Below are 23,462 nucleotides of genomic sequence, written 5' to 3' on the forward strand. Positions count from 1 at the left end.
CTTTCACCAACTCCTGCTTTGCAAATAGAACTCTGCTTTTGCAGAAGACCACTTGTATGACAAAGTAAACCCTCGAACTGGCTTTTGATACAAATAGAGATTTCCTATTTCCACATATCAATGTGGCTATTTGCTCAGGATGCCCAAAGCATATGAAGCTGTGAGCTGTGGTCTCAGTGGATATAAGGGGAGGGGAGTACTAGATTTGGGACTTGGAGATGATGAATTTGTGTCCTTTTTCTAGGAAACTGTGAGCCGAGAGAGGAAACTTGAGGTGAAACGGGAGAGAACCTGATGCCCGCGAGGCTGAACCTTCTCCTCCTCACTGTTCTCAGACGCCCTCCTTTCACCCCAGGCCTTGCAAGGACCGGGGTCCCACCCACCACCAAGGCTGTTGGGGTAGAGGGTCCTGCTTCCCCCAGGCAAGAGCCTCCTTGTCTAAACATCCTCCCAGCTTCCCTTGGGTCCTTCCACTACTCTGCTCTGGACAGACAGATGGACGTCAGAACAGACAGTAAGAGTGGGCAGCACAGCCTCCTCCCAGGCAGCTGGGCTCTGAGTCCTCCTCCCAACCCGGCCTGAGTTTGCTTCTTTGAGATCCTCGTGCTCCCCCAGGAGTTCATCCACGGGGCAAAACTGTCAGGGGTTAGGCAGAGCTGAGCCATGGACACCCTTTCCTGTTTCCTGCAGTGTCAAGAGACCACATCTTCTCCTGCTATTTGTTTTTTGTTCACACAGTACACAAAAGGCTTGACCTGGAACCAGCGGACTCCATCTCGGCCACTCACGGGAATCCCCTGGAGGCGCTGACCTGGCCAGAAGCCTTTACCAGCTTTTACCCCGGGGATTACTGGTGCAGCTGGGGGAGCGGGCGGCCCTGGCCTTCCCCAAGTCCTGCTGTGCTGACAGAGGAAATGGGAGGCCGTGTGTGCCCTCCCCTCCCCTTTCCCAGCCCAGATGAGGGCAGACTCTGTCTGCTGTTCACACCTCAATGAAAACGGTCCACAAGAAGGAGGCCTTTAACTTCAATTTTTGCAGCCTGTCCAGAAAAAAAAAATAAAATTAACTCACTGCTTGTGGATAAACTCTGGCTCCAGCCAGACCCAGTAAGGAAAAACAGGCTGTCCACAGGCCTCAGATGCATTTGCTCAACAAATCCTAGAATGCAAATCCTAGAAGACTAGGTGGAAGACAGCCCTGCACTGTGGCCCCTGAGAAGGACGCATGCAAATCTAAGCCCAGTTGGGTGGGAGGCTATGGCATGGAGACGGGTGGACCCTACACGGAACAGGACCATGTGAGGGAACAAGAGTCCACACACATCTTCTTCAGACGGATCTCCCTGGAGGAATCTAAGTACCTTTGAGAGGCCTGAGAGGAACCAAATCTCAGGTGTTCTAGTGTCCGCTGCCTTGTTCAGTTCTGTGGCCCCGCCAGTCAAGAGAGGAGCCCCGGGAGTCAGGTGGAGCAGCCCTGCTGTCTTCAGTCCTTTCCCTAAGAAGGTCTTGCTGTTTGCGAGTGACTGTGTGCCCAGAGGCCCTGGGAATGTGAGCCGGGAGGGAGGGTTGCAATCTTGCGCAACTCAGGAATGCTTATTCCCTGGTGTGAAAAGGAGAACTGAATATAATATTAACTATTGCTCTAACTCAAAGCCTGTATTTGAGCCCAGATGCTCTGAGGTAGTTAGAGAATTGTTCTTGCCTGAATTCCAGGGTGGCTAGAGAAAAAAAAAAAAAAAGATACAGGACTCCTTGTTAAATTTTAATTTCAGATAAACAATGAATAATTACCTCGTGTCAGGGTACCCCCAGCATTGCAATTATTTGTTGTCTGAGGTTCAGGTTTAACTGGGCCACCCATATTTTTCTTTGCTAATTTTAGCAGCCTTAATAGTTCCTCTCTCCTTTTTATGCCTTGGGAAAAAAAACCAAAGAAAACAGCAACAGGAATGGGTTGTGTTTTGAAATCAGAAGGTGTCATTGGTGCCAAGGCCAGAACACTTGCTAGTTTTCCAAACAAGCGTATCTGAATGACGCACCCCCTGCGGCCCAGCTAACGCCCAAACTCAGCCAGTTCTCTGCTGACCCCCTTACCCCATTATCTCTGGGTTTGTTTTTTTGTAGAGTTGGGTTTTTTTGTTTTGTTTTTTTTGCCACCCAGATTGCACAGGATCTTAGTTCCCTGACCAGATATTGAACCTGCGCCCTTGGCAGTGAAGTTGGAGTCCTAACCACTGAACTACCAGAGAATTCCCACACGTATCTCTGACCCACCCAGTTAGCCTCCTGACTTGTCAGGACACTAAGAGGTTAGTTAATTATGTCCTGTTATCACTCGCCCACCTTTCAAAAGCCTTTCAAAGCAGCAGGGTCTCCCCTGTGCCTCAGTGCTCTTGAGGCCTCCAAGGTGAGTGGAGGGAACCCCACGGTCCTGTATTCCTCCTGGCACAAGACTGGCACTGCAGCCAGTGAGGGCTGTGAGTGTCCCGAGGGCAGGGGTCGTGTCTTGCATCTGTGGATTCCACAGAGCTCGCACTAGACCCGACACATAAATATTGGTTGAGGGTGGGCGGGCACTACAGAGGCTCTCAGAACAGCGCCCTCGGTGGCTCTGTCTGTCGCTGGCTATGTGACCTGGAGCACTCCCAGCCTCAGCGTCCTCGTCCGTGAGACAATGGTAGTGTGGCTGTCTCCTGCCCTTCTCAGAGCATTAAGGCACACCTTCAAGAGCTGGGGAAAGGAAACTTAACTTTTGAAAGAAGACAAGCTATGCATACAAGTTCCCTTTCCTCAGGTTGCCGCTGGAAGAACTCACATGTTATCTGAGACAGGGGAAAGGAGGCTTTAGATGACTTTCAATGGAGACCACATTTTCTGGACCAAAAACCAGGCGCTGTATTCTGTCCATTTTTATCCTGGTTTGAGTGGCCGAGTTTGGGTACCAGAGTTTAGGAATCAATAGGACAGATGATGCAGCATTAGGACTGGCCCAGATTTTCCCGGACATACAATTCACTGTCACCTGAAGAATCACAGAGTTGTAGAATGGCGGGTCTGGAAGGCAAGAATCTTGTCTCCAAGGTCATCAGCCTGAAGGCAGCTGGATTAAAACCCAGGTCACCCAATGCTCAAGACAGGGCAGCTTTTTTTTTTTTTTTTTCCACTGCCTCAGCAAGTTGGCACCACAAGGATGGGACACCTGAATAGCATCTGGACAGGGCCCCCAGGCAGGGAAAAAGAGGCAGACCCCCGCAACCTTGCAGGCTCTGGACTGGCCTGGACATGGCAGGTGGCTCCATCTTGCTTCCACGGTGAATAATCCAATCCAAGTCAGACTTCTGTGCAAACCAGTTTCTTTATTTGCTCAGATAACACAGTACAAAAATGAGACTCAGATGCCAGCATCGAAAACTCATACCAAATACTTACATAACTTAAAGAGCATCATTTCAAATAAGAAACTCTGTACAGAAGGTGCCTGACCTTCTCAAAACTGATTCTGATCTTTCACATTTTAGTGCTGTGTTCCTGAACACTGCCTAAAATGAATCCATAAAATAAATAAACCTCCCCCACTTCTTGGGAGCAGCAATAACACTAAATGACTTTCAGAATCTAAAACTTTGCCTCAAGTTTGAGGCCAGTCCCTGCTAAGTGCCCAAGTCTCTCTGCCCTTGGCTTCTCCCCCACCTCAGCTCTACCCTATGGGGCTCGTCATAAGAGCAAGACAGTGTCCACCAAGGATAACAAGGATGGGTTGGCCATCCAGGTTCTAACACCCTCTCCCCGATGGCCATGTGTTCTAGGCAGTGTTAGAGGGCTGTGTTCATAGCCCTGTCAAGCATTCATGCAGATAATAGACACATGCCCAGTTGACCAACTGAGCCAGGCTGTTGGAACTGTTGAGCTGTGTAGAAGACAAAACCTTGCTTTGGTGCAAAAACAAAAAGGAGCCCATTTCTCAAGATACTTTTCTGCCATCAGCTGGAAAATCATCATCATAAATCTATAAATCCACAATGTCTCAGGAGTCAATGTCTCCTGCAGTTTGGTGCTCTTGAGCAGTACACACTCATTCAACCCTCCCTGGCAATCTAGCTTGAAGCCCTCTCCCATTTCCTGAAAACTACCCAGATTGTAGCTATCATAAGATTAGCAACGTATATAGACATGGCACTGTGTAATTCCAGAACTCTTTGTGCTGATTTTCTTAGTGACTTTTGGCAAATCCCCACGATTGAACCCCATTCAATTTCCAAATTTAGTTTTAAATATCATTGCATGGATTATTTGGACTTCCCAAGTGGCTCAGTGGTAAAGAATTTGCCTGCCAATGGAGGAGATGCAAGTTTGATCCCTGGGTCAGGAAGATCCCCTGGAGGAGGAAATGGTAACCCACTCCAGTGATCTTGCCTGGAGAAACCCATGGACAGAGGAGCCTGGCAGGCTACAGTCCACGGGGTCACAAAGAGTCAGACATGACTTAGCGACTAAACAAGCAAAACATGAGATGGCAGAGCTGAAAGGCATCAGCTTCATTTCTCGGTTGTAGAATTACAGGACAAAGGGCTGCTGGCGGCTGCTGCTGCTGCTAAGTCGCTTCAGTCGTGTCCGACTCTGAGCAACCTCACAGACGGCAGCCCACCAGGCTCTGCCATCCCTGGGATTCTCCAGGCAAGAACACTGGAGTGGCTTGCCATTTCCTTCTCCAATGGACAAAGGGCTAAGAGGATTCTAAGAAAGGCCAGTTGACCCCATTCTGCTGCTTCCCCATCTAGAGGCTGCAGGGTTCCTGGGAGGGTCTACAAATCCATATGGGCACTAAGTACTGTTGGCAAGCTGAATAGATTATGTGATCCCTGTAGCTGCACAGCTGTCACGGGCATGTGGATGTTCAGGTGAGAGACTAAGCATAGATGTATTTTTAAAACTAAAGTCAGTCAAAGTCGTTCAGTCATGTCCAACTCTTTGCGACCCCATGGACTATCCAGTTCATGGAATTCCCCAGGCCAGAACACTGGAGTAGGCAGCCTTTCCCTTCTCCAGGGGATCTTCCCAACCCAGGGACTGAACCCAGGTCTTCCGCATTGCCGGTGGGTTCTTTACCAACTGAGTCACAAGGGAAGCCCATGAATACTGGAGTGGGTAGCCTATTCCTACTCCAGGGGATCTTCCCAACCCAGGGATCGAACTGGGGTCTCCTGCATTGCAGGCAGATTCTTTACCAACTGAGCTATCAGGGAAGCAAGAGACTTATTTAAAAAACTAACATCTGAAAAAGGTATCAGCAGCTCTTCTACATGACATGGGCATATTTTTAGCCATGATGAACCAAGAAAACACGTGATAAACAAACAAACAAACAAGGGTACATAAGTCAGCACTAGGCCCTAAGGCTGGCCCCAGAATGCAGAGGCCTTGATTTCTGGTCCAGGGCTCTAGACCAATGCCTACTGAGGTAACTCCCCCATTTCTTCTCCAACTACCAATTCAGAGGAGAACCACTGGTCTCACAATTCCAGTTGAGGACCAAGGCCTCCCAGAGAATGTCTGGCAGAATTGCCTGGATCTCAGGAGTTCCATTCATTCATTCATTTGGTCAATACTTAAAGATTGCTTCCAGCTATGTGGGGTGGGTATATTTAGCCACAGAGTGAAAGCACTTGCTATCTCTCTTTAGAGATATTTTAGCATAAGACAACCAGAAGGGGTCTGATGGGTCACTAATCCAGCCCAGAATCCAAGGTCTGGAGAGGAGAAGGGACGTGGGACTTATACAGGGTTTTGCAGCAAGTTTGGAGGTAGGTCAGCACGTGGAGTCCTGGTCTCCTAATTCCCAGTCCAGTGCATTTTCCCCCATGGCCTTTGCCTCCAGTTTTGTAGACGAACACCTTGTTCATTCTCTGTCTCAATGAGCCCACGGTGGTGCATGGACACAGAATGGCTGTCCACGCTTGTCTTCAGTCATGTCTGTGAAGCACTGGATTGGGAGAACATGGAGCGTTTTCAGGGTTTCCTGGCTGAAGCTACTAATGTTTGCATAGTTCAAGGGAACTTGAGTGCAAAGCACAGCTTTCAATCTGGACTCTGGATCTGAGAACTTGTGATGTTCTGGGAGGAGAAAAAGAACACAGATTTTAGCCATAGTCCAATTACGTATGGGTCCCACCCTGATAACAACAGACTTCTCATTAACCCACTAGCTCCCAGCTCTGGGTCTTTGCTCACAGAGTACCTCCTGCCTGCAGTGTCCTCTTGGTCCTTTCTCCCCATCTACAGCTTCTCCATCCTCAAAGGTCAAAATCAATGCCTGCTACCTTCTGGAAGGCTCCCAGAACCAACTTGCTTTATTGGCCACAGCGCTAATTTGGCATTTAATTGATATTTACTTTTATTATCAGTAAACAGTCTGTCTTTTTCCACTAGAACCTTTCACAGGCCCTCAGAACCTTTCACAGGCATCTTACACAGCTGGGCTAATAGGAGGCTCTCAATATGTACTGATTGGATAAATGAGTGAATAAATAAATGAATGGCTAGCAAAACCAGAAGATACAGTATTAGGGCTACTGAGGATGTCAGAACTGATGTCTCTATAATATCTTCCACAAAGAGCTCAGATCACTCCATCCGGTGTTACCTAATCCACCTTAGAGGGCAAATTGTCCCTAGTCTCCAGGAGAAGACAGTGAGTCTGAGAAAAGAGAGGTCTAAAGTCATAACGGGTTCCCACCAGGAAAGCCATTGAAATGATGAGATACAAGTATCATGAAATAAGGCCTGCTTTCTTGAGAGACTTATCACAACGGCTTCTAAAGTTAATTCCAGGGGGAGACAAAGGGTTTGAGTAAGACTGACATCATTGCAATAAAGGTCTGGTTCCCCAGGGGACCATTTGGATCTGGAAGTTCTGGTCCACTTTGTCGAACACCAATAGGACGTTTTATTGCTTTAAAATCACAGTTTCCCTCAGTAGTTTCTGCACTTTGCTACTGCTAAGTCGCTTCAGTCGTGTCCGACGCTGTGCGACCCCAGAGACGGCAGAGACGGCAGAGACGGCAGCCCACCGGGCTCCCCCGTCCCTGGGATTCTCCAGGCAAGAATACTGGAGTGGGTTGCCATCTGCACTTTAGAAGTGGTTAAATGTTTGTAAGCTGGTCATCTTAAGTGAATTTGAAAAGGGTGGGGAGAACTTAGAGTCCAGCAGAAAATTCAGATTTTAAAAAAGATAATAAGTTTTCAGTAATAAGTTTTCTGTCTACAGGGACCATTCCAGAGCCTCAGGGAAGGAAGGATTATTAGGGAAAGCCTGAAACCAATCAAAAGAGTGAGTGATGGCAGAAGAGAGGCTATTCATAATCAGTCAAGGCAAGGTCCTTGAAGAATGTCCTCTGAGAAGCCTTTCAGAACCAAACAGCCCCAGGGAGCCTTCTCATCTACCTCACCATCCCTTATGTAATCTTACTGTACTTTTTTCTTTAAATTTTATGACTGTCTCAGTTGGCAAGCCAAACAGCCCAACCCCTGAAACAGCAAGAGGGTAAAGCTAAGATAGTAGCTGGTCCAATATTCCATACTGATATCAAGAAGTATGAAAATACCCCTCCTGTTGGAGACCAGAGCCAAATAAAGGAGGATGCTAATTAGCTTATTAGCAGGTAAAGCGGGGAGGCTGGGAAAGATAAAGACCCCTGTGGTGCAGAATTGCCTCAGAAGGCCTGGACAAGGAGGTGGCATTTGAGCTGGACCCCACAAGCCCTGAACTAAGCAGAGGAGGGGAGAGGACACAAAGCAGGTCCTTGTGATCTGAGTCTGTCACGCCCCGTACCACGGGGCCGGTTCTCACCTGCTGGGCCTCCTCGTATGGGAACTGGCCGTAGCTGGGTCTCCTGTAGTGTAGGCCTGTGAGACTGAGGACGGGGTGGTAATTGTTGCCAGCACCTTGGTTTCCCAAGCCAAAAACGAATGGGTAGGTTCTCTTGGGCTCAGTGGTGTGGGCCCCTCGGCTGCGCAGCGTGGCTACCAGCTTTCTGAGGGAAGAGACTGAGGGCTCGTATAAAAATTTCTTAAAGCTTGGGTGTCGCTTGATCTGGAGGCAGAAATGAAGGCAGGCCATCAGTGTGGCTGGCAGGTGGGTACTCCCCTCCCACTAGCACCCCCTCCTCCACCAACCCCACGTGGTCAGGCTGGGCACCTCCCTGTCCCTGGGACAGCACGCCTTATTAAATTCCTCCACCTTCCCTGGCCTCTCAGAATCTGCTCTGCAAGGTACAGCTCCAAGCAGCACTACAAAGTGGGGAAAAAAAAACCCAAAAGACAAAATCCAGGTCTTTGGATTCAGATAATGGATGCTTAAATAGGATTCACTAGCTGTGTGACCTCTCTGAGCCTCTGTCATGTGTAAAATGGGGGTAATAATACCTTCCCCCAACACACTATTGTTGGGGGGAGAGGATTAAGTGAGATAGTTTAATGTTTTGTGAAAAGTGGATATTGGGTGAATTTCAGTTCCCGCCCTAAGCCTCCTCCTCCTAATACCTAAATGTCTTAGGTTGGGTTCCCCCAGAGGCAGATCCAAAGACTAGGACTCAGATGCAGCTCCCTTCTGTGGTGAGTGATCCAGGCAGACACAGATGGGGGAGTGGAGACAGGAGGGCAAGAATGGGAAGCACCCCCTCCGGCTGGCAGCTGAGCCCGATCCCCTTGGGGCACTTTGGGAGCCCCCCAGTTATCCCCTCAAGGTGGGAGGGAGCTGGGGTATGTACACACCAGCTCCCATCAGCCGATGATTGAGGGCTGCTCCTGGCAAGGTGGAGAGTGTCACACTGGCCTATTGTATGGGTGTAAATGGCTCTGGAGGGGCCAGTCTTCAGGCAAAAGGATGCAGGTGCTGGCAGTCAGGAGCTGGGCCAGGTGATCTGTGGTGCCAGAAGAGGTACCAATAACATTGGCTACAGGCTCAGCTGTGAAGAATCTGCCTGCAATGCTGGAGACCACCTACAATACGGGAGACCACCTACAATGCAGTAGATGCTGGTTTGATCTCTGGGTCGGGAAGATCCCCTGAAGGAGGGCATGGCAACCCACTCCAGTACTCTTGCTGGGATAATCCCATGGACAGAGGAGCCTGGTGGGCTACAGTCCACCGGTTCACAAAAGTCAGACATGATTCAGTGACTAAACCACCACACTGATCACTCATCTATGACCTGCCTCTTTGTATGTGATCTGTGTCTGTCTCTCCAAGTAGACTGTGAGGTTTTCAAAAGCGAGGAACCTTATGTTACAAGCTATCTAGCAATAGAGGGAACTCTAAAAGCTTGAAAGAATTAGAGGCCTTATAATTGCTGAAGCGTGTGCCAAGACAAAGTGAAGGGCAGATAGAGGACGAAATCAGAGGGACTTGGGGAAGGAGGCTTCCTTGAGCTGAACTTCAAGGATGATTTGGACAGGGGGAAGTCCTGGTTGGCAGGTGGAGACACAGAGCTTTCCGTTATTTTAAATTAACATTGATCTCCTCTGCTGTGTGTCTGGCATATTCTATATATGCACTAAAGTTGGCAAGTAGGTATTTATACTCCATTTTGCAAAAGGGAAAACAGGCTCACAGAAGTTATGGGGCAGGCCACAGTCACCCAGATGGGGACTGAACTCCGGTTCAGTCCTTGGGGGGACTTAGCACTCCTCACCTGCTTTCCCAATTGGCCATCCACTTCTTGGAGAAGGGCCACCAGCTCTTGGATGATCAGTTCCTCTAAGAAAAATAAAGAAGGATTGAGGGACTGTTGACAAGTTCTGCAATAACCCATCCATCGATCCCAGAAGTATTTTGCCTCTAAAACACAGCACACAGATTAGTTATGAAGAGCAAAGAAAAATCTTCCCCTCAACTAGAGCTGGAGCATGAGGGTTTTGTTTCGTTTTGCTTTATAGACAAAGAAGGCTCTTGGACCTGCCGAGCCTCACCTGCCACCACATTCAGCTCCATTTTGACAGATGGGGAAACTGAGACCTTATCTAGGCTGCAGAATAGCCTGCACCATCAGCCTGGGCCATAAACAATGGCGTGTGGGTGGTGCGGCTCTTACCAAGACTTAATTATGAATATTCGGAATATTTGGAGACCCATTGTTATAAACTGTTGGCAACTTGAAATCAGCCAGGGTGGGAATTTTATACCACAGAAATCTGCAAAGGCTACAAATCAGGGCTTCCCCTGGACACCATGCGCCTAGTGTACTGGAGCTTGTTCGCAGTAGGCCACTGGTTATGAGATCCAGAGCAAGCTAGGAGTCTTACATGAAACATTCACGAGAAGCAGTGGCATGCCGTGGGGGTGAAAGGGCATCCCACAGAAGGGATAGACACTCTCTACCTGAAGAAGGCTGTCCACCTGCAACTCTGCCCCAGTTCAAAGGTCAACCCTTGTCCTCTCTGCCCTTCTAGAGTCTCCTAGGGTATTTGTAAAGCTGCCTTCCCAGTTCCCTACTAGGGTTCAGCCTGTGGAAGCCATGCAAAGGGGAAGCCCCGGGGCAGCTGTCCCAGGAGAGAGCAGGGTGACACTAACTGGATTCATTCGCTCCATCCGGCTGACGTCCCGCTTCCGGCTTGTGGCTTCTGGCCTGGGAGAGTGCTTCTGGGGCTCCAACTGGCTCCCCTTCTGTGGGTGGGGATCCCTGGAATTCGAGATCCTCCGGATCTGAGGGCAAAGAGGAGTTGGTGTGAATGTGTTTGCACCTGTCTCAAATCCACCAGCACATCACTGAATCCAGGTTCTGACAAGAAGCTGTCCAAAGTCTCTGGTTTAAGAGGGGTCCTGGTTTCCCAGGCTCCTCAGGGAAGCCCCAGGCCCCTGGACCTGCCTCAGAGGAGTTCACAGTGCTCTTTGTCCCTCCAGGAATCGCATTCTGTCTTCCACCTACCCCCTCTGCCTCCTTATATCTGGGAGGAAAGCAAGCAGGCCTGCCAACAAGTCTCAGCAAGTGAGCCCCCTTCCCCTTTAACTTGGCAAGCTTTTGCTGAGTCCCTTAGCCTGTCTGAACCTCACTTTTTCTATCTGTCAACTGGGAGAGTTGTAAGGGGGGTTAAATGAGATAGTATGTGTGAACGCAGCATGCAGCGGGCACTCTGCCAATGTTGGGGGGGATTGTTGTACCCCAGTGGTCCTCACACCTTAGTGTAGTGAAAAAGCAGAGGCCCAGGACACGTCCTACTTCATCAAACCTGAGTCTCTATTTCTCTATCACCTTTCCAGGTGATTCTGATTTATGTATGGTGATGCTCTCATACCATATTTGTTTTTAGGTGTTTACGATGGGCTGGGGGAAAGTGTGTGTTGTGGGGGGTGAATCCTGGCATCAACCAACTCCTTTCTCCTCTTGTGCCCCCACACCACCCTACTCTGCTCAGAGTGAAAGTCAAGACTGAACGGTACACCACACGTCTGGCCAGCCCTGCCCTGGAGGAAGCCACGGGGCCAGAGGCAGCCTCTGTTACCATGGCAACCCTGGGTCTGCTCACCAGAGTCGCTGGAGACGGAGGGCCAATGGCCACCGACACACAGGGGCAGAAAGCTGGGCTTCTTGGGTGGCCGGGAGTCTGGGCTGGCAGCACCTGCAGCCCCCGCTCTCTTGGGGTCCTTGGAGCTGTGTTTTTTATAGAAGGCTTTTCTGAAGTTTGACTTTCTCTCTTGGCATTTCTTCCTGTAGGCTGGGGCCAAGTTTTCTACAGCTACCTCCGGCTCCTGGACTTGAAGTTGCTGCAGGGGAGATAAGGGAAACTTTACAAGTCAGCTGAGACCAGCAGCCCCAGAAACGGAGACCCACTGTGGGCCAGATGGTGTGGTTAGGGGAGAAGGGTGATGATGCTCAGAGCTGGGGAGACAAGCACAGCCTGCAGCAGTTAGGGGAGGCTCCGGGAAGGAGGGGAGAAGGGAGCCAGGCTCTAGCAAGATGTGGGATTGGGGGAGGGGCTGTGCCAGGTTGTGGGGGGTGTCCAAAGTGAGGGTCAGGGTCTACGTGGGGAAAGTCTTCCTCACCTTGTCTCTGCACTGCTCCTCTGCATCTTGGAGTAGGGCAATGATCTTCTGGATGAATTCTTCTAAAAAAAAAAAAAGAACAAAGGGGATGCTCACACTTGAGTGCTGAGAAAAGCTTTTCTGTGGTTAGTCTCCTTTTCCTAAGACCCGGTGGCTCCCTGGGCGATTCTCACAGGCCTCCAGGGTGGATGCTAATGAGCTTGCATTTGAGGTCATCCCTGGCCCAACCCTTGGTGGGGACCACAGATTCCCCAGAGGTGGCCTGAGGGCAGAGCTGGTTTCATGGGAACATGTGCTTAGTTGCTCAGTCGTGTCTGACTCTTTGTGACCCCGTGGACTGTAGCCCTCCAGGCTCCTCTGTCCATGGGGACTCTCCAGGCAAGAATACTTGAGTGGGTTGCCATGCCCTCCTCCAGGGGACCTTCCCAACTCAGGGACTGAACCCAGGTCTCCCACATTGTAGGTGCATTCTCTACCATCTGAGTCACCAGGGAAGCCCCAGAATACTGGAGTGGGTCGACTATCCTTTATCCAGGGGAACTTCCTGACCCAGGAATCAAACCAGGGTCTCCTGCATTGCAGGCAAATTCTTTACTAGCTGAGCTACCAGGGAAACCCTGAGAACATATTCATTTATTCATTCACTTATTCATACCATGGGAACATATTCACTTATTCATTCATTGCTGTGGAAGGGCCTAGACGTGCCTTGTTATGTTTAGGAAAACAGCCGAGACCCCTGCCTCCAGGGGAAGGTGTCTCAAGGCCGTCTGGTCCCAAATCCCCGCTCCCTGCTCCTTCCTCCACTTCTAGGTAGATCAGGGGCCCTTCTCAATTCTCCTTCAAGGCACGTCCTCTGTGAAAAGCAAAGAAGGCAAAATGGGAGAGGTAGGGAGAGCTGATCTTCAGACAGACAGAAAGGACAGTGATTACATGATTATAGGCTTGGCTCCACCAATGATAAAATAATAATGATAAAGGTGGCAGCCACCATCAGTTCAGCTTCTCTCCTAAGGCCTCGCCCCCTCTTCCTAGCCTCTTTATTTCTCCTGAGGCTCTGCTCTCAAGCCCGGTTACATGACAACACTAATAGTCACAATAAACTGCAGCTGACATTTTTTTTAGCAGCTCCCAGGTACACCTCTAAATGCTTCATCGCCACTAATTCATTGACAACTTCCACCAACTCTAGGGAGTGGGTACTATTCTTATCCCCAATTTATAGATGAGGAAACTAAGACCAGAGATGAAGGAGCTTGTCCAAGATCACTCAGCTGGAGAGGTCAGAGCTCAGGTTCAAATCCAGGTTCTAAAGATGTACCTTCTACGGAGCCCTTGCCACAGGCCAATGCTTCCCTTGCATCTCCTAGTGTCGGCCTCCCTAAGGAGGGCATTATTACTTTTGTGGTTTTACAGCTGAGGCTCAATTTGGCTTAGGGCCTGTGTTCTGGACCCCGAGCTGCCTCCCCAGCCCACAGTGCTCAGAGGCAGGAAAGGACAGGTCACTGCCTATCTCTGGTTCAGTTTCTCTTCTGACATTTTCCAAGGGGCCTCTGAGAAGAGAAGAGTGGGTACTGACTGAATTCTGTGGCTCTGTCCTGCTGCAGGTCCTTGTCGGGTCCCCCACTTTCTGCTGGGGTGCAAAGCTCAAAGGGACTTGGATCTCCACCATCTGTAGTTACAGCCTCTTGGACTTCAGGTTCTTCCACACCTAAAAAGCAAGAGGAAACAGTGGGTGAGCTTCACCAGCCTGAGGGTGTTGACTAATGCACAGAAGTCAGCAGAGACTCAGAGTGCGCTCCATGGCTAGCGCATGCAGAGGCCTTTTTGGGGTGGCAGGGGGCTGCTGGGCAGGGCTGTGGCTCCGCTGTACTGAAGACCAAGCTCCCTCACCCCTTTGCACGTCCATCCGTACAGCTGTGCCTGTCCTGGGCTTCTCCACCACCACCACCATCCCCCTCTTCCCCTGGAAGCTCATCCCGCCACCATCTTGGCTTCACCTGAGAACTGGAGAGTAGATAGATGCCTGATGCCCTGGCTTGAATTAGACCGATCGCAGCCAGGCTCCGCCTACATGAAAATATCTCCCTTGTGGCCTGAAATCCCACCACCGGGGATCCACTCTTACTAGTTCAACATTGCTTCCTCCTTTTTAAAATGTGAATTCCCCTGGCCAGGATGACCTGGTAGGCTGCTCCTCCCTGACACCAGGAAGACCCTCTCTCCCAGTAACTCTGGCTCCATCGTGATGGGCCCCGTGACCACACACATGATTTTACCTCCCGAAACCCTAGTTCCCTCATCTGTGAAATGGAGATAATAAGGTGTACTTCCTAAGATGAGGACTGGTGGCCAACAGATACACAGCCAGAAAATGTCTTATTTTAACAGGCGAGGAGATTTGAGGCACAGAGTTAAGGATTATACAGCCCAGCACCTGGATCTCCTGCCTCCCAGGCTCCAGTTCCCTTCTGCACGTGCTACCCGCTGCCAGGGTGTGGAAGCTGAGGCTGCAGAGAGACCACGCTAGTTGGTGGAATTCTCTGAACACAGTTTCCACCGGGGGCTTAGCTGGGTTGCCTAGACGATGAGGGGTGGTGTGTGGAGGTGACCTTCTGGCATTCCTTTTGCCCTCCCCACGCTGCTCAGGGCAGAGTGAAATTCAGAACTGGGACGGCAGCTCTGCACATGGCCAATTCAAGCCGTAGGGAAGGTTCCAGCGCGGGAGGCAGTGTTGCTATGGTAACCGTGAGCCTGCTCACCGGGGAGGCTGGAGCTGGAGGGCCGATGGCCGCCCACACACAGGGGCAGAAAGTTGGGCCTCTTGGGCTGCCGGGACTCTGCGCTGGAAACACGGGCGGCCCCTGCTCTCTTGGGCTCCTCGGAGCCATATTTCTTAAAAGAAAAGGCTCTCTTGAGGCTAGACATTTTCTCTTGGGATTTCTTCTTGACGACTGGTGCTGGGTTTCGTGGGGTCACCACAGACTGAAGGGCTTGATGCTGCTGTGGGAGAGATGAGAGAGAAACTGAGTCAGGCCCCTGACCCTCAGGAGAGGGGAAAGGTCCCCAAGAAGCAGCCGAGGAGCACTCAAGGGCTTCAGGGTGGCCCCAGGCACGGCTGGTGACAGAGGCCGGAGCAGGGGAGCAGGGAGGCCCGCAAGCACAGGTAGGGTCTGAGCGAGCAGGAGGGAGGGCAGCGTGCCCCTGGGCATCTGTGCGGACGGTTCGCGCCTCACCTCGTCCTCCCACTGGTCTCCCACTTTTTGGAGCAGCTCCACTATCTTCTGGATGATGATATCCTCTAGAAGAAAACCAATACACCTGGTTAATCTTTGTAGGCGCAGAGAGGACTCTTTTTAATGACTGCCTTGGCCTTCTGAGACCAACTTGGGACTTCTGGATTAAGTAAGGGTCCTCTTAAAACAGCTCCTTTAGGCCGCAGACTGGGGATGGGGGAGCACAATCCCAGGGCCTGGTCCTTCTAAGAAAGGCTTGGAAGGTCCACAGGTGAAGGGTACTAGGCCAAAGCATGCAATTTTACGCAGAAGTTTCGAGTCAGTCCTTCAGGCATTCAACTTGTACCCCACAATTTCCTTTGAACTTTGCAGATCTGTAAACATCTACTTTGAGTTTGTGACCCAAGCTGTGTGACCTTGGGTAAGTGTCTTAACCTCTCTGGGCCTTCATCACTTCCTCTGTGACATGTGACTCATAAGTCCCATCCTGGATCCCTCAGGAGGCTGTCAGGCCGTCAAAGGAGACTACGTTTGGAAATACCTTACAAGGTTAGAGATGATTCGACCCACAAAATTTCAGCCAGGGAAATGATGGAGCACCAGCCCATCTGAGGTGGACAGAGGCACTCCAGCAGGCAGGACACAGATAGCCTGCCACGCTGGTGCCCCAACCACACTGCCAAGTCTTTACACAGAAGCCCAAACGATGTAAATGGTTTTCTTTTGATATTCCAGTTGACCTACCCAAAGACAGTGTGCCCAGAGTGGCCTCTGCTAGTTGCAGCTGATCAGATTACACAAAAGAAGGTGCAGACAAGATCCCCTCTTCCCAGACTGTCTGCAGATGTTCTTACCCCTTGCCTCTCATTTATAAACCCTGTTAGGCTTTTGTTCCTTGACTCAGTCTACCAGCCATCTCCCTCTCACGTGAGAAAACAATCATCCTGCAGATTTCCTGCAAAATAACCAATTAAATGCCTTTGAGCTACTCCTTGACAGATGCATAGCTCCTCCATTTTCATATCTTTTAAAATATGCCCCTTCTTAGTAGGAAATTAGATTCATACAGCCTTATGGATTTTATTAAGGGCAATAACAAGACTGGGGTAGTGTATGAGACTGTCCTTATTTCTTGCAGATGTGTGTCTAAGTATTTAAGGATGAAGCATCACTTTACTTAAAGGGGTTCAGCAACAATGAAGCAAGGCTGACTATTAACAATTGTAAGTATGTGAATGTGCACAGAACTATTCTTCCCACTCTTCTATATATTTAAATATTTATGTATATATATGTGGGTGTTTATATATATATATATGTATATATTCCTTCTATAAATTTTAAATGACTTAAAAAGTTCCCATGCTCATTAACACATAAGGCAGAAGCATTTTCCAGAGACCAGTCTAATTCCTGAGACTCCCTTCTGTGAAACTCTAACATAAATGGACCAGAAGCACCAGAAGAGCCAAGGTCAAAATTGGCACATGCATTTTGTGAGGTCTAACATCCAAGGTCCAATCAGTTGTCTGGAGCAATCCATTTTGTTTGCAAACAGTAATATCGAGCTTTCTGAGCTTGTCTTCCTGCTGGTGACCTACGGCTTGGAAAGAAACTTTCCAGACTCTAGCACCCCCACCTTCGAGGAGCAAGAACTGGTGGAAATCAGAGACTTCTCCACCGATAATAAAGATGAAACCAAGTGTGTGGGACTGTGTGTGGGTGTCAGTGAGATTCTTCTGACTTTGTTAATCAACACAGTGCAAGGAATTCACAGCAGGCCAGGCACTGCTGGAGCCAGCTCTTGGCTTAACCAAAACAATCAGAAACCCTCCTAGGTTTCCATTTGAAAAGAGGCTGCCTCAGCCCAGACATCTTTCTCCACTCCCCCACCCCCAAGTATCCTGGATCTTCCTTGGATTTCTTCTCCCCCTGAAAAACATGGTGAGTTTTGAGTCCTGTAGGGCAAATTTCCATCTTCCTCCAGCTGCCTGTGGGACATTCAACTCTAGGACACGAAACATCAGAAACAGAAGGCACCTTAGGGACCAGCTCACTCATTTTACAAATGAGAATCAAAGATATCAGAGAGGGATAGCAACTTGCTCAAGGTCACACAGCAAACTTATCCCAAACTTGATGGAATCAAGTCTAGAACCAGCAGCCAGTTGTTTCTACTTCCCTGTCATCTACCCCAGGCCTCACACGTAGATTAATGTTGAGGGATAGAGCTTCCTGCTCAGCTTCCCCTCTGCCTTCATATTTCTCCCTGGCTGTGCTCCTCAACTCTGAGTACTTAACAATAATAGCATCTGCCACTTATGAAGCCCTTGCTGTATGCCAGCTCTGGACTACGGCTACCTGTTATAGTCTCCGTTGTATCAATGAAAAAAAAAAAAATTGAGGCTCAGTGAGGCAAGTCTCCAGCCCCAGTCACCCAGCTGGTGAGTGGTGGAACTGGGGTTTCACCTCCAGTTCTCAGCCCCCGTGCACCTCTGCCTCTAAGAAGAGATGCTGTTCCTGATGGTAGCCCTACCTTCCAAGTCCCTTTCTGTTGAGAGGTTTGAGGAAACAGCTCAGAGCACCCCAGCCCCTGGGGTAGGGATGGGGGTGGGGTCACCATAGAAACAGGCACAGTCTGCTCACCCCTGGCTGCTGGGCCCAGGTCAGCCCCCTCGCTGAGTGAGGCCTCAGCCGCCTTGGCCTCTTGGCCCTCGGCCTCCTGGTCTCGGGCCCCCCTGGCCTCCTCCGCACAGCGTTTCCTTTGACTGTGTTTCTTGCGGCTGGCCTTCTTGCTGTGGGCCTTCTTCCTGGGAGCTGGCTCGCCCAGGCTCTCGGGGGTTTCTGTGGGCTCGGAGGGGCCCTCCTTCCCCTTTGCCTTCTTGTTGGTCTTTTCCTTGGGCTCCTCAGGGCCTGTCCTGAAGAATAAGTTCACCACAAACCTCAGCCACCCCTGCGGGGCCTGCCACTGGGCCTTGTCCTTCTTGGCGTCCTGCAGAGGCCTCTGCTCACTGAGAAGGTCCTTGGTCTCCTCTGGGCTGGGGGCAGCAGCTGTAGTGTCCTGAGCCTCCACAGACTGAACTGGACTCTTGAGACATCTGGCCCCATCACTGGCCGTCCGACAAAGACCTCCCCTGAAGGGGCCGGTGGGCAGGGAAGGGCCCTGGCAGTCCCACGACTCTGAATCCTTCTTGGCGTTCTGCAGCCTGTCCAGAGACTTGGCTCTCCTCCACGACAGAGGCTTCCTCGGGCTCCACGGAGGCTCCATTGCACTACAACCGAAACAGACAGCTCCCTTAGAAGAGGCCTCGGAGATTGTGAGGTGGCTACTGGTGCTGACCTGTGTGCCCATCCAACCCACCCGTCATGTGAGTACTATCAACTCTCAAAGCCGTTGTCTTGTTTAAATTCCTCAGCATCCCTGGGAGGGTCGAGTATCCTTGTCCCGTGTCCCAGAGGAGGAAACCGATCCACAGGAGGTCATGCCCCAGATCTCACAGCTAGACCCCTAGAACCTCCAGGAGGAACACCCTGCCAACACATTGATTGTAGTCCACGAGACTGAGTTTGGTGATCTTAGTTCCCCGACCAAGGATTGAACCTATGCCCTCAGCAGTGAAAGTGCCATGTCCTAACCACTGGTGTGTATGTATGTGTGTATTCAGTCACTCAGTTGTGTCCAACTCTTCGTAACTCCATGGACCATAGCCCACCAGGCTCTTCTGTCCATGGGATTTTCCAGGCAAGAATATTGAATTGCCATTCTCTTCTCCAGAGGATCTTCCCGACCCAGGGATCAAACCTGGGTCTCCCTCATTGCAGACAGATTCTTTACTGTCTGAGCCACCAGAGAAACTCTACCTTCCCAAAGGGGCCCTCCTATTGGCAAGATTTCGTCACATGTTTAGCGGTTTGTTGCCTGAGCCTCTCTGCCTCCCCTCTTGTCTGTTTTGCTAGGTCTTGTTTCCTGAGTACCTACGAAGATGCCTGGCACATCACTGGCACATAGTAAGTACTTATTAAACAAAGGAATAAATGTATAATGAGCATTTAGTAAACTGAACAATACCTAAGAGTGTGTAGTTAACATACAATAAATGAATTCGGACCCGCTCCATCTTAAAGCAGCCGGGACCCTTCCGTTCTCCATCCAAAATGAAGCAACTACTGATGGAAAAGAAAAAACAACCTCCTCTTTCTGGGCAGCATTTTAACCAGGCTGGGGTGTGGGCAGAGCACTTGAGTTGTGTGCCTTTAATCTGAAACTCCTGAGGCTTTCCAATTTTCCTGAAGTTGTTCAGAAACCCTTTGCCCTTTGGTGGAAGTTAAGAGAAAAAGGAAATATGGTTTGGAATCTCAGTCCTGAGTTCCAGAGATTCCTATGCAGTTTAGATTTATGGGTTGCCTACTCTAATTTGTGGAGAAGGCAATGGCAACCCACTCCAGTACTCTTGCCTGGCAAATCCCATGGACGGAGGAGCATGGTAGGCTGCAGTCCATGGGGTCGCTAGGAGACGGACACGACTGAGTGACTTCACTTTCATGCATTGGAGAAGAAAACGGCAGCCCGCTCCAGTGTTCTTGCCTGGAGAATCCCAGGGACGGGGGAGCCTGCTGGGCTGCTGTCTCTGGGGTCGCACAGAGTCGGACACGACTGAAGCGACTTAGCAGCAGCAGCAGCACTCTAATTTGTAATACAGCTTCATCATGCATTTACTATTATTAGTGTATTAAGTATTAATGTATCTACATTATATCTTCTGTGTTTCCCAACTGATTCATTACTTTAAAATGTATTCTATTACTATGTCCAGCTTAGAGACAAAAATGAGAAGCTATAATTGTAGTTTCAGATGTGCAGGGATCCGTGTGAATGTGAGGAAGATACATAAAGAGAGGGAAGAAAAGGCACAGGGAAATACAGAGAGATTTGAAGGTGAGAGTTAGCAGTCAATGATGCCTTTCTTCCTTCAAACATGAGTTTCAAGAGGAAGGGTAGGGAGGATGGCCAGAAGCCAGTGGGTACCACCCGGCGAGGTATCCACATGCTTGCAGTCTTGGAGGAAATGAGGTGAGGAAACAGGCAGTTTGTATGGATTTATTTGTTGCTCAAGGTTCCTTAAAGAAGCAATAGAGTTACGTGAAAACTTTCAGCAATGTTATTTTATCTGAAAGTTGTCTAATGTTCTTGAAAGCCTCAGAAGCCGCCTTACAGTTATGCATCCAAAATGTGGCATTAAGTGGGATAAGAAAAGAAATCATAGAAGAAAATATTTTGCTTTCTTATTAATTTCTTTCAGCAAACCTTTAACAGGCGCCCACTATGTACCAGGAAGTGCTCGGTGCTAGGGAACGAAATGCAGCTGGAGCCCTCACGTGGGCAGGGGTAGAGGTGTACGTGGTGAGGGCAATAATTCTCTATTCCCCTGATAGCTACTCTCACTCTTTATTTATTTAGTTATTTTTAATTTTATTGGGTTTTTTTTTTGCCTGTGCCCTGTGGCATGCGAGATCTTAGTTCTCCTACCAGGGATCGAACTTTCCACCCCGAGGACTGGAAAGGCGGAGTCTTAACCACTGGACCGCCAGGGAAGTCCCTACTCTCTCTCTTTAATAGCACATGGTTTAAAGAGAAGATAATTTGAGGTCGAAGTTCTATTTGATGTTAAGATCAAAGTTAGCTGAGCCAGAAATATTCCTTGAGGGACTTCCCTGGCAGTCCAGGGGTTAGGATTCGCTTTCACTGCCGAGGCTACATCTGGGTTTCATCTCTGGTGGGGAAGCTGAGATCCCACAGCTGCTGGCCAAAAAGAAAAAGGGGGAAGAAACAGAGATATTCACTGAATGATGTCAGGGTGCTCTCTGCTAGCTCCATATGTTCCTGTGATCGGGCAAATTGGATGAGATTGGCAGAGAAGCTGCTCAGTAACAGAACCACCAAACCAGCCCCTTTGCTTCCTGCACTAACTTGGCTCGAGGGGGTCTCCCACACAGAGGGCCTGGCATCTTTGTTCAACGAAAGAGAAAAGAGGCGCAGTTATTACTGAAAAAACCTGTCATTGCTATGGAAACGGTTTCCCCCATTGCTGATGGTGGCAGTGTCCTCCTACCACATTCAAAGGACACTCTGCTACTTCTAATCAGAGCATCAAGACAATTCTACTTGACAGTGGTTTTCCTTCGTGCAGTTTTTTCAAGAAAACTGCCTTGATTTGGCCCTAGCTTTCCTGAAACAACAATGCTTCCTAGCCCAGAGGAAGGGGAGGGAGGCTGAGAGGAGGAGCAGCTGCAGCGGCCCCAGGGGCAGGGCGAGGTGGGGGGTTGGGGGAGGGGAGCATGACCTTGGCATTCCAAGAGTGTTCCCCAGGGAAGAGAAACTCCAGGGTGTAGCCAGATAAAGAAATAAACATTTTTTTTTAAAGGCCTACCCTCCTCCAAGGAGACACCTGGAAGATCTGTGGGGCAGATGTGTCCTCAGACTTTTAAAGTCTCTAAGCCCTGCCTGAGAAGATTGTGTTTTAATATTAACCACCCCCCCCACACACACACACATACTACCCACACCATACAAACACACACACACACAGATTCTGTGCGTGCTGAAATTAAATCTTTCCAGACTTTCTAATTATAAAATTCTGCCTAGCCAGAATTCATCAAAGCAAATCTTTCTTTTTCCTTCCTCTTTTTTTTTTTTTGTTGTCCTGTATCCCTACTTTGCCTAGGACATCATCTAAGTTCTGCCTGCCCGTCGGGGAATTCCACCCTGTCCAGGTCACGCCTCCAGATGGTAACCCTGAGACAGCTGCAGACCTTGGCTGCATGAAACCCAGCTGCTCTTATCAACTTGTTCATTGCCTTGACAGAAAGTGGATTTCAGAGCAAAGTCCTAGTCTGCTCAGAAATACCCGTAACACCCCAACGATCTGCCGATTGCAGGACTTCTGACATGTACTGGTGACGTATTTAAAAACAGCAGTAAAATACCAGAGAAAGTGCACAGAGCGGACCTTGAGTTACTGCGGAAAGGGAAATTGGCCAGTTTTTCACACGTGTGCTGTCATTTGGGGTTTATTTTCTAAATTATACGCTGATCTCATCTATACATCATTCTCTAATTCACGCACCTGCCAAGCTCCTCTGTAACAGCTCTGTCACCGCTCCCTAGAGGGAGTTTAGCTGCTCCCCTTCTCCACTCCTGGACTACAAACAATAGATACAACAAACAGCTGGCCACTCCGAGGGAGCGTGGTGTGGACCCAGGGTCACATCCACAGACTCTCACTGCTATAGACTGGAGGTTTGTGTCCCGCTCAGATTCATATGTTGGAACGTAATCCCCAGTGGGATGGTAGTACAAGTGAGGACCTCTGGGATAATTAAGTCATTTGACCAGAGCCCGAATGGAAGAGACTAATGCCCTTATACAAGCGATCTCAGAGTGCTCCCTCACCCCTTCCACCGTGTGAGCACATAGAGAGACCTGGTCTCGGAACCAGGAAGCCTCACCACACACCGAACCTGTGGGCGCCTGAGTCTTGGACTTCAGCCTCCAGAAGCGTGAGAAACAAATCCCTGCTGCCTCTAAGCCACCCCGTCTATGAGAGTTTGTGACGGCAGCCCAGTCGGGCTAAGATGCTCATGTGACCCCGAAACATGCTCTCATACCGTCAACCTACGAGAACTCATAACACCCTAAAGTTTCCCTCCTGGGCCCCCAAGTGTAAATACAGGGCCTCATTCTCCGGGTATCCGTCTGCCCTCTGCCCTCCCTGTCTCGATCCAAGTTCCAGAGAAAGGGCCCGAGTCTGCCTGGTTTCTGTTGTGTCCACACTGCCTGGGAGGCTCTCAGTGTTTCTGGAACAAATATACAAACACAATCAGCTTACCAGCCACAGGGCACCCAGCACATCCTCCATCCACAAGCTCTCAATTCAACTTGGCCCCAGCCTGGCAATGAGCCAGGCTGGCAGTGGGAGGTTGAGGCTCTGACAATTATGAGATTTCCCCAGGGTCTCACAGTCGAGAAGCAGGGAGAGACAGGGCTTGAATCCACTTCTCTGGATTCTGAATTCTTTTTCCAGCACAGTGGCCTCCCGTAAACACACTCACACACACACACACATACACACTTAGGGGTGAACAAATCTGCTATTTCATGCTGACATTGATAACTATACACGTGCCTGC

At 49.7% G+C, this 23,462-nt stretch overlaps 2 protein-coding genes and 1 long non-coding RNA gene across 5 annotated transcripts in view; 2 read left to right on the plus strand and 1 right to left on the minus strand.

Moving 5' to 3' along the window:
* The window catches only part of PNPLA1 (patatin like phospholipase domain containing 1), a 91,335-nt gene extending 89,690 nt beyond the window's left edge, over positions 1-1,645 (plus strand). For both annotated transcript variants that reach the window (XM_070777430.1, XM_070777432.1), the window contains one exon: positions 245-1,645. In XM_070777430.1, the coding sequence (XP_070633531.1) occupies positions 245-295 (51 nt within the window). In that variant the 3' untranslated portion in view covers positions 296-1,645. The remainder of the gene's footprint in view (positions 1-244) is intronic.
* A 1,690-nt stretch (positions 1,646-3,335) lies between these two features.
* Positions 3,336-23,462, minus strand: part of BNIP5 (BCL2 interacting protein 5) — a 44,152-nt gene continuing 24,025 nt past the window's right edge. Inside the window, exons 2-11 of one of the 2 annotated variants that reach the window (XM_019986366.2) lie at positions 17,919-18,544; positions 15,273-15,337; positions 14,799-15,039; positions 13,616-13,747; positions 12,037-12,098; positions 11,520-11,757; positions 10,567-10,698; positions 9,689-9,753; positions 7,846-8,088; positions 3,336-6,110 (exon numbers count right to left, since the gene is read on the minus strand). In XM_019986366.2, the coding sequence (XP_019841925.2) occupies positions 6,075-6,110; positions 7,846-8,088; positions 9,689-9,753; positions 10,567-10,698; positions 11,520-11,757; positions 12,037-12,098; positions 13,616-13,747; positions 14,799-15,039; positions 15,273-15,337; positions 17,919-18,540 (1,836 nt within the window). In that variant the 5' untranslated portion in view covers positions 18,541-18,544 and the 3' untranslated portion in view covers positions 3,336-6,074. Of the gene's footprint in view, positions 6,111-7,845; positions 8,089-9,688; positions 9,754-10,566; positions 10,699-11,519; positions 11,758-12,036; positions 12,099-13,615; positions 13,748-14,798; positions 15,040-15,272; positions 15,338-17,918; positions 18,625-23,462 lie in introns of those variants that run through there. The other variant, XM_070777428.1, reaches the window with a different exon arrangement.
* LOC139178800 (uncharacterized) lies at positions 16,417-23,442 on the plus strand. The gene is made up of 4 exons (XR_011563260.1): positions 16,417-16,495; positions 18,478-18,640; positions 19,230-19,280; positions 21,998-23,442. It is a non-coding gene; the product is annotated as an uncharacterized lncRNA (long non-coding RNA).

Source organism: Bos indicus, chromosome 23 (assembly GCF_029378745.1).
Source record: "Bos indicus isolate NIAB-ARS_2022 breed Sahiwal x Tharparkar chromosome 23, NIAB-ARS_B.indTharparkar_mat_pri_1.0, whole genome shotgun sequence".
Lineage (NCBI taxonomy): Eukaryota > Metazoa > Chordata > Mammalia > Artiodactyla > Bovidae > Bos > Bos indicus.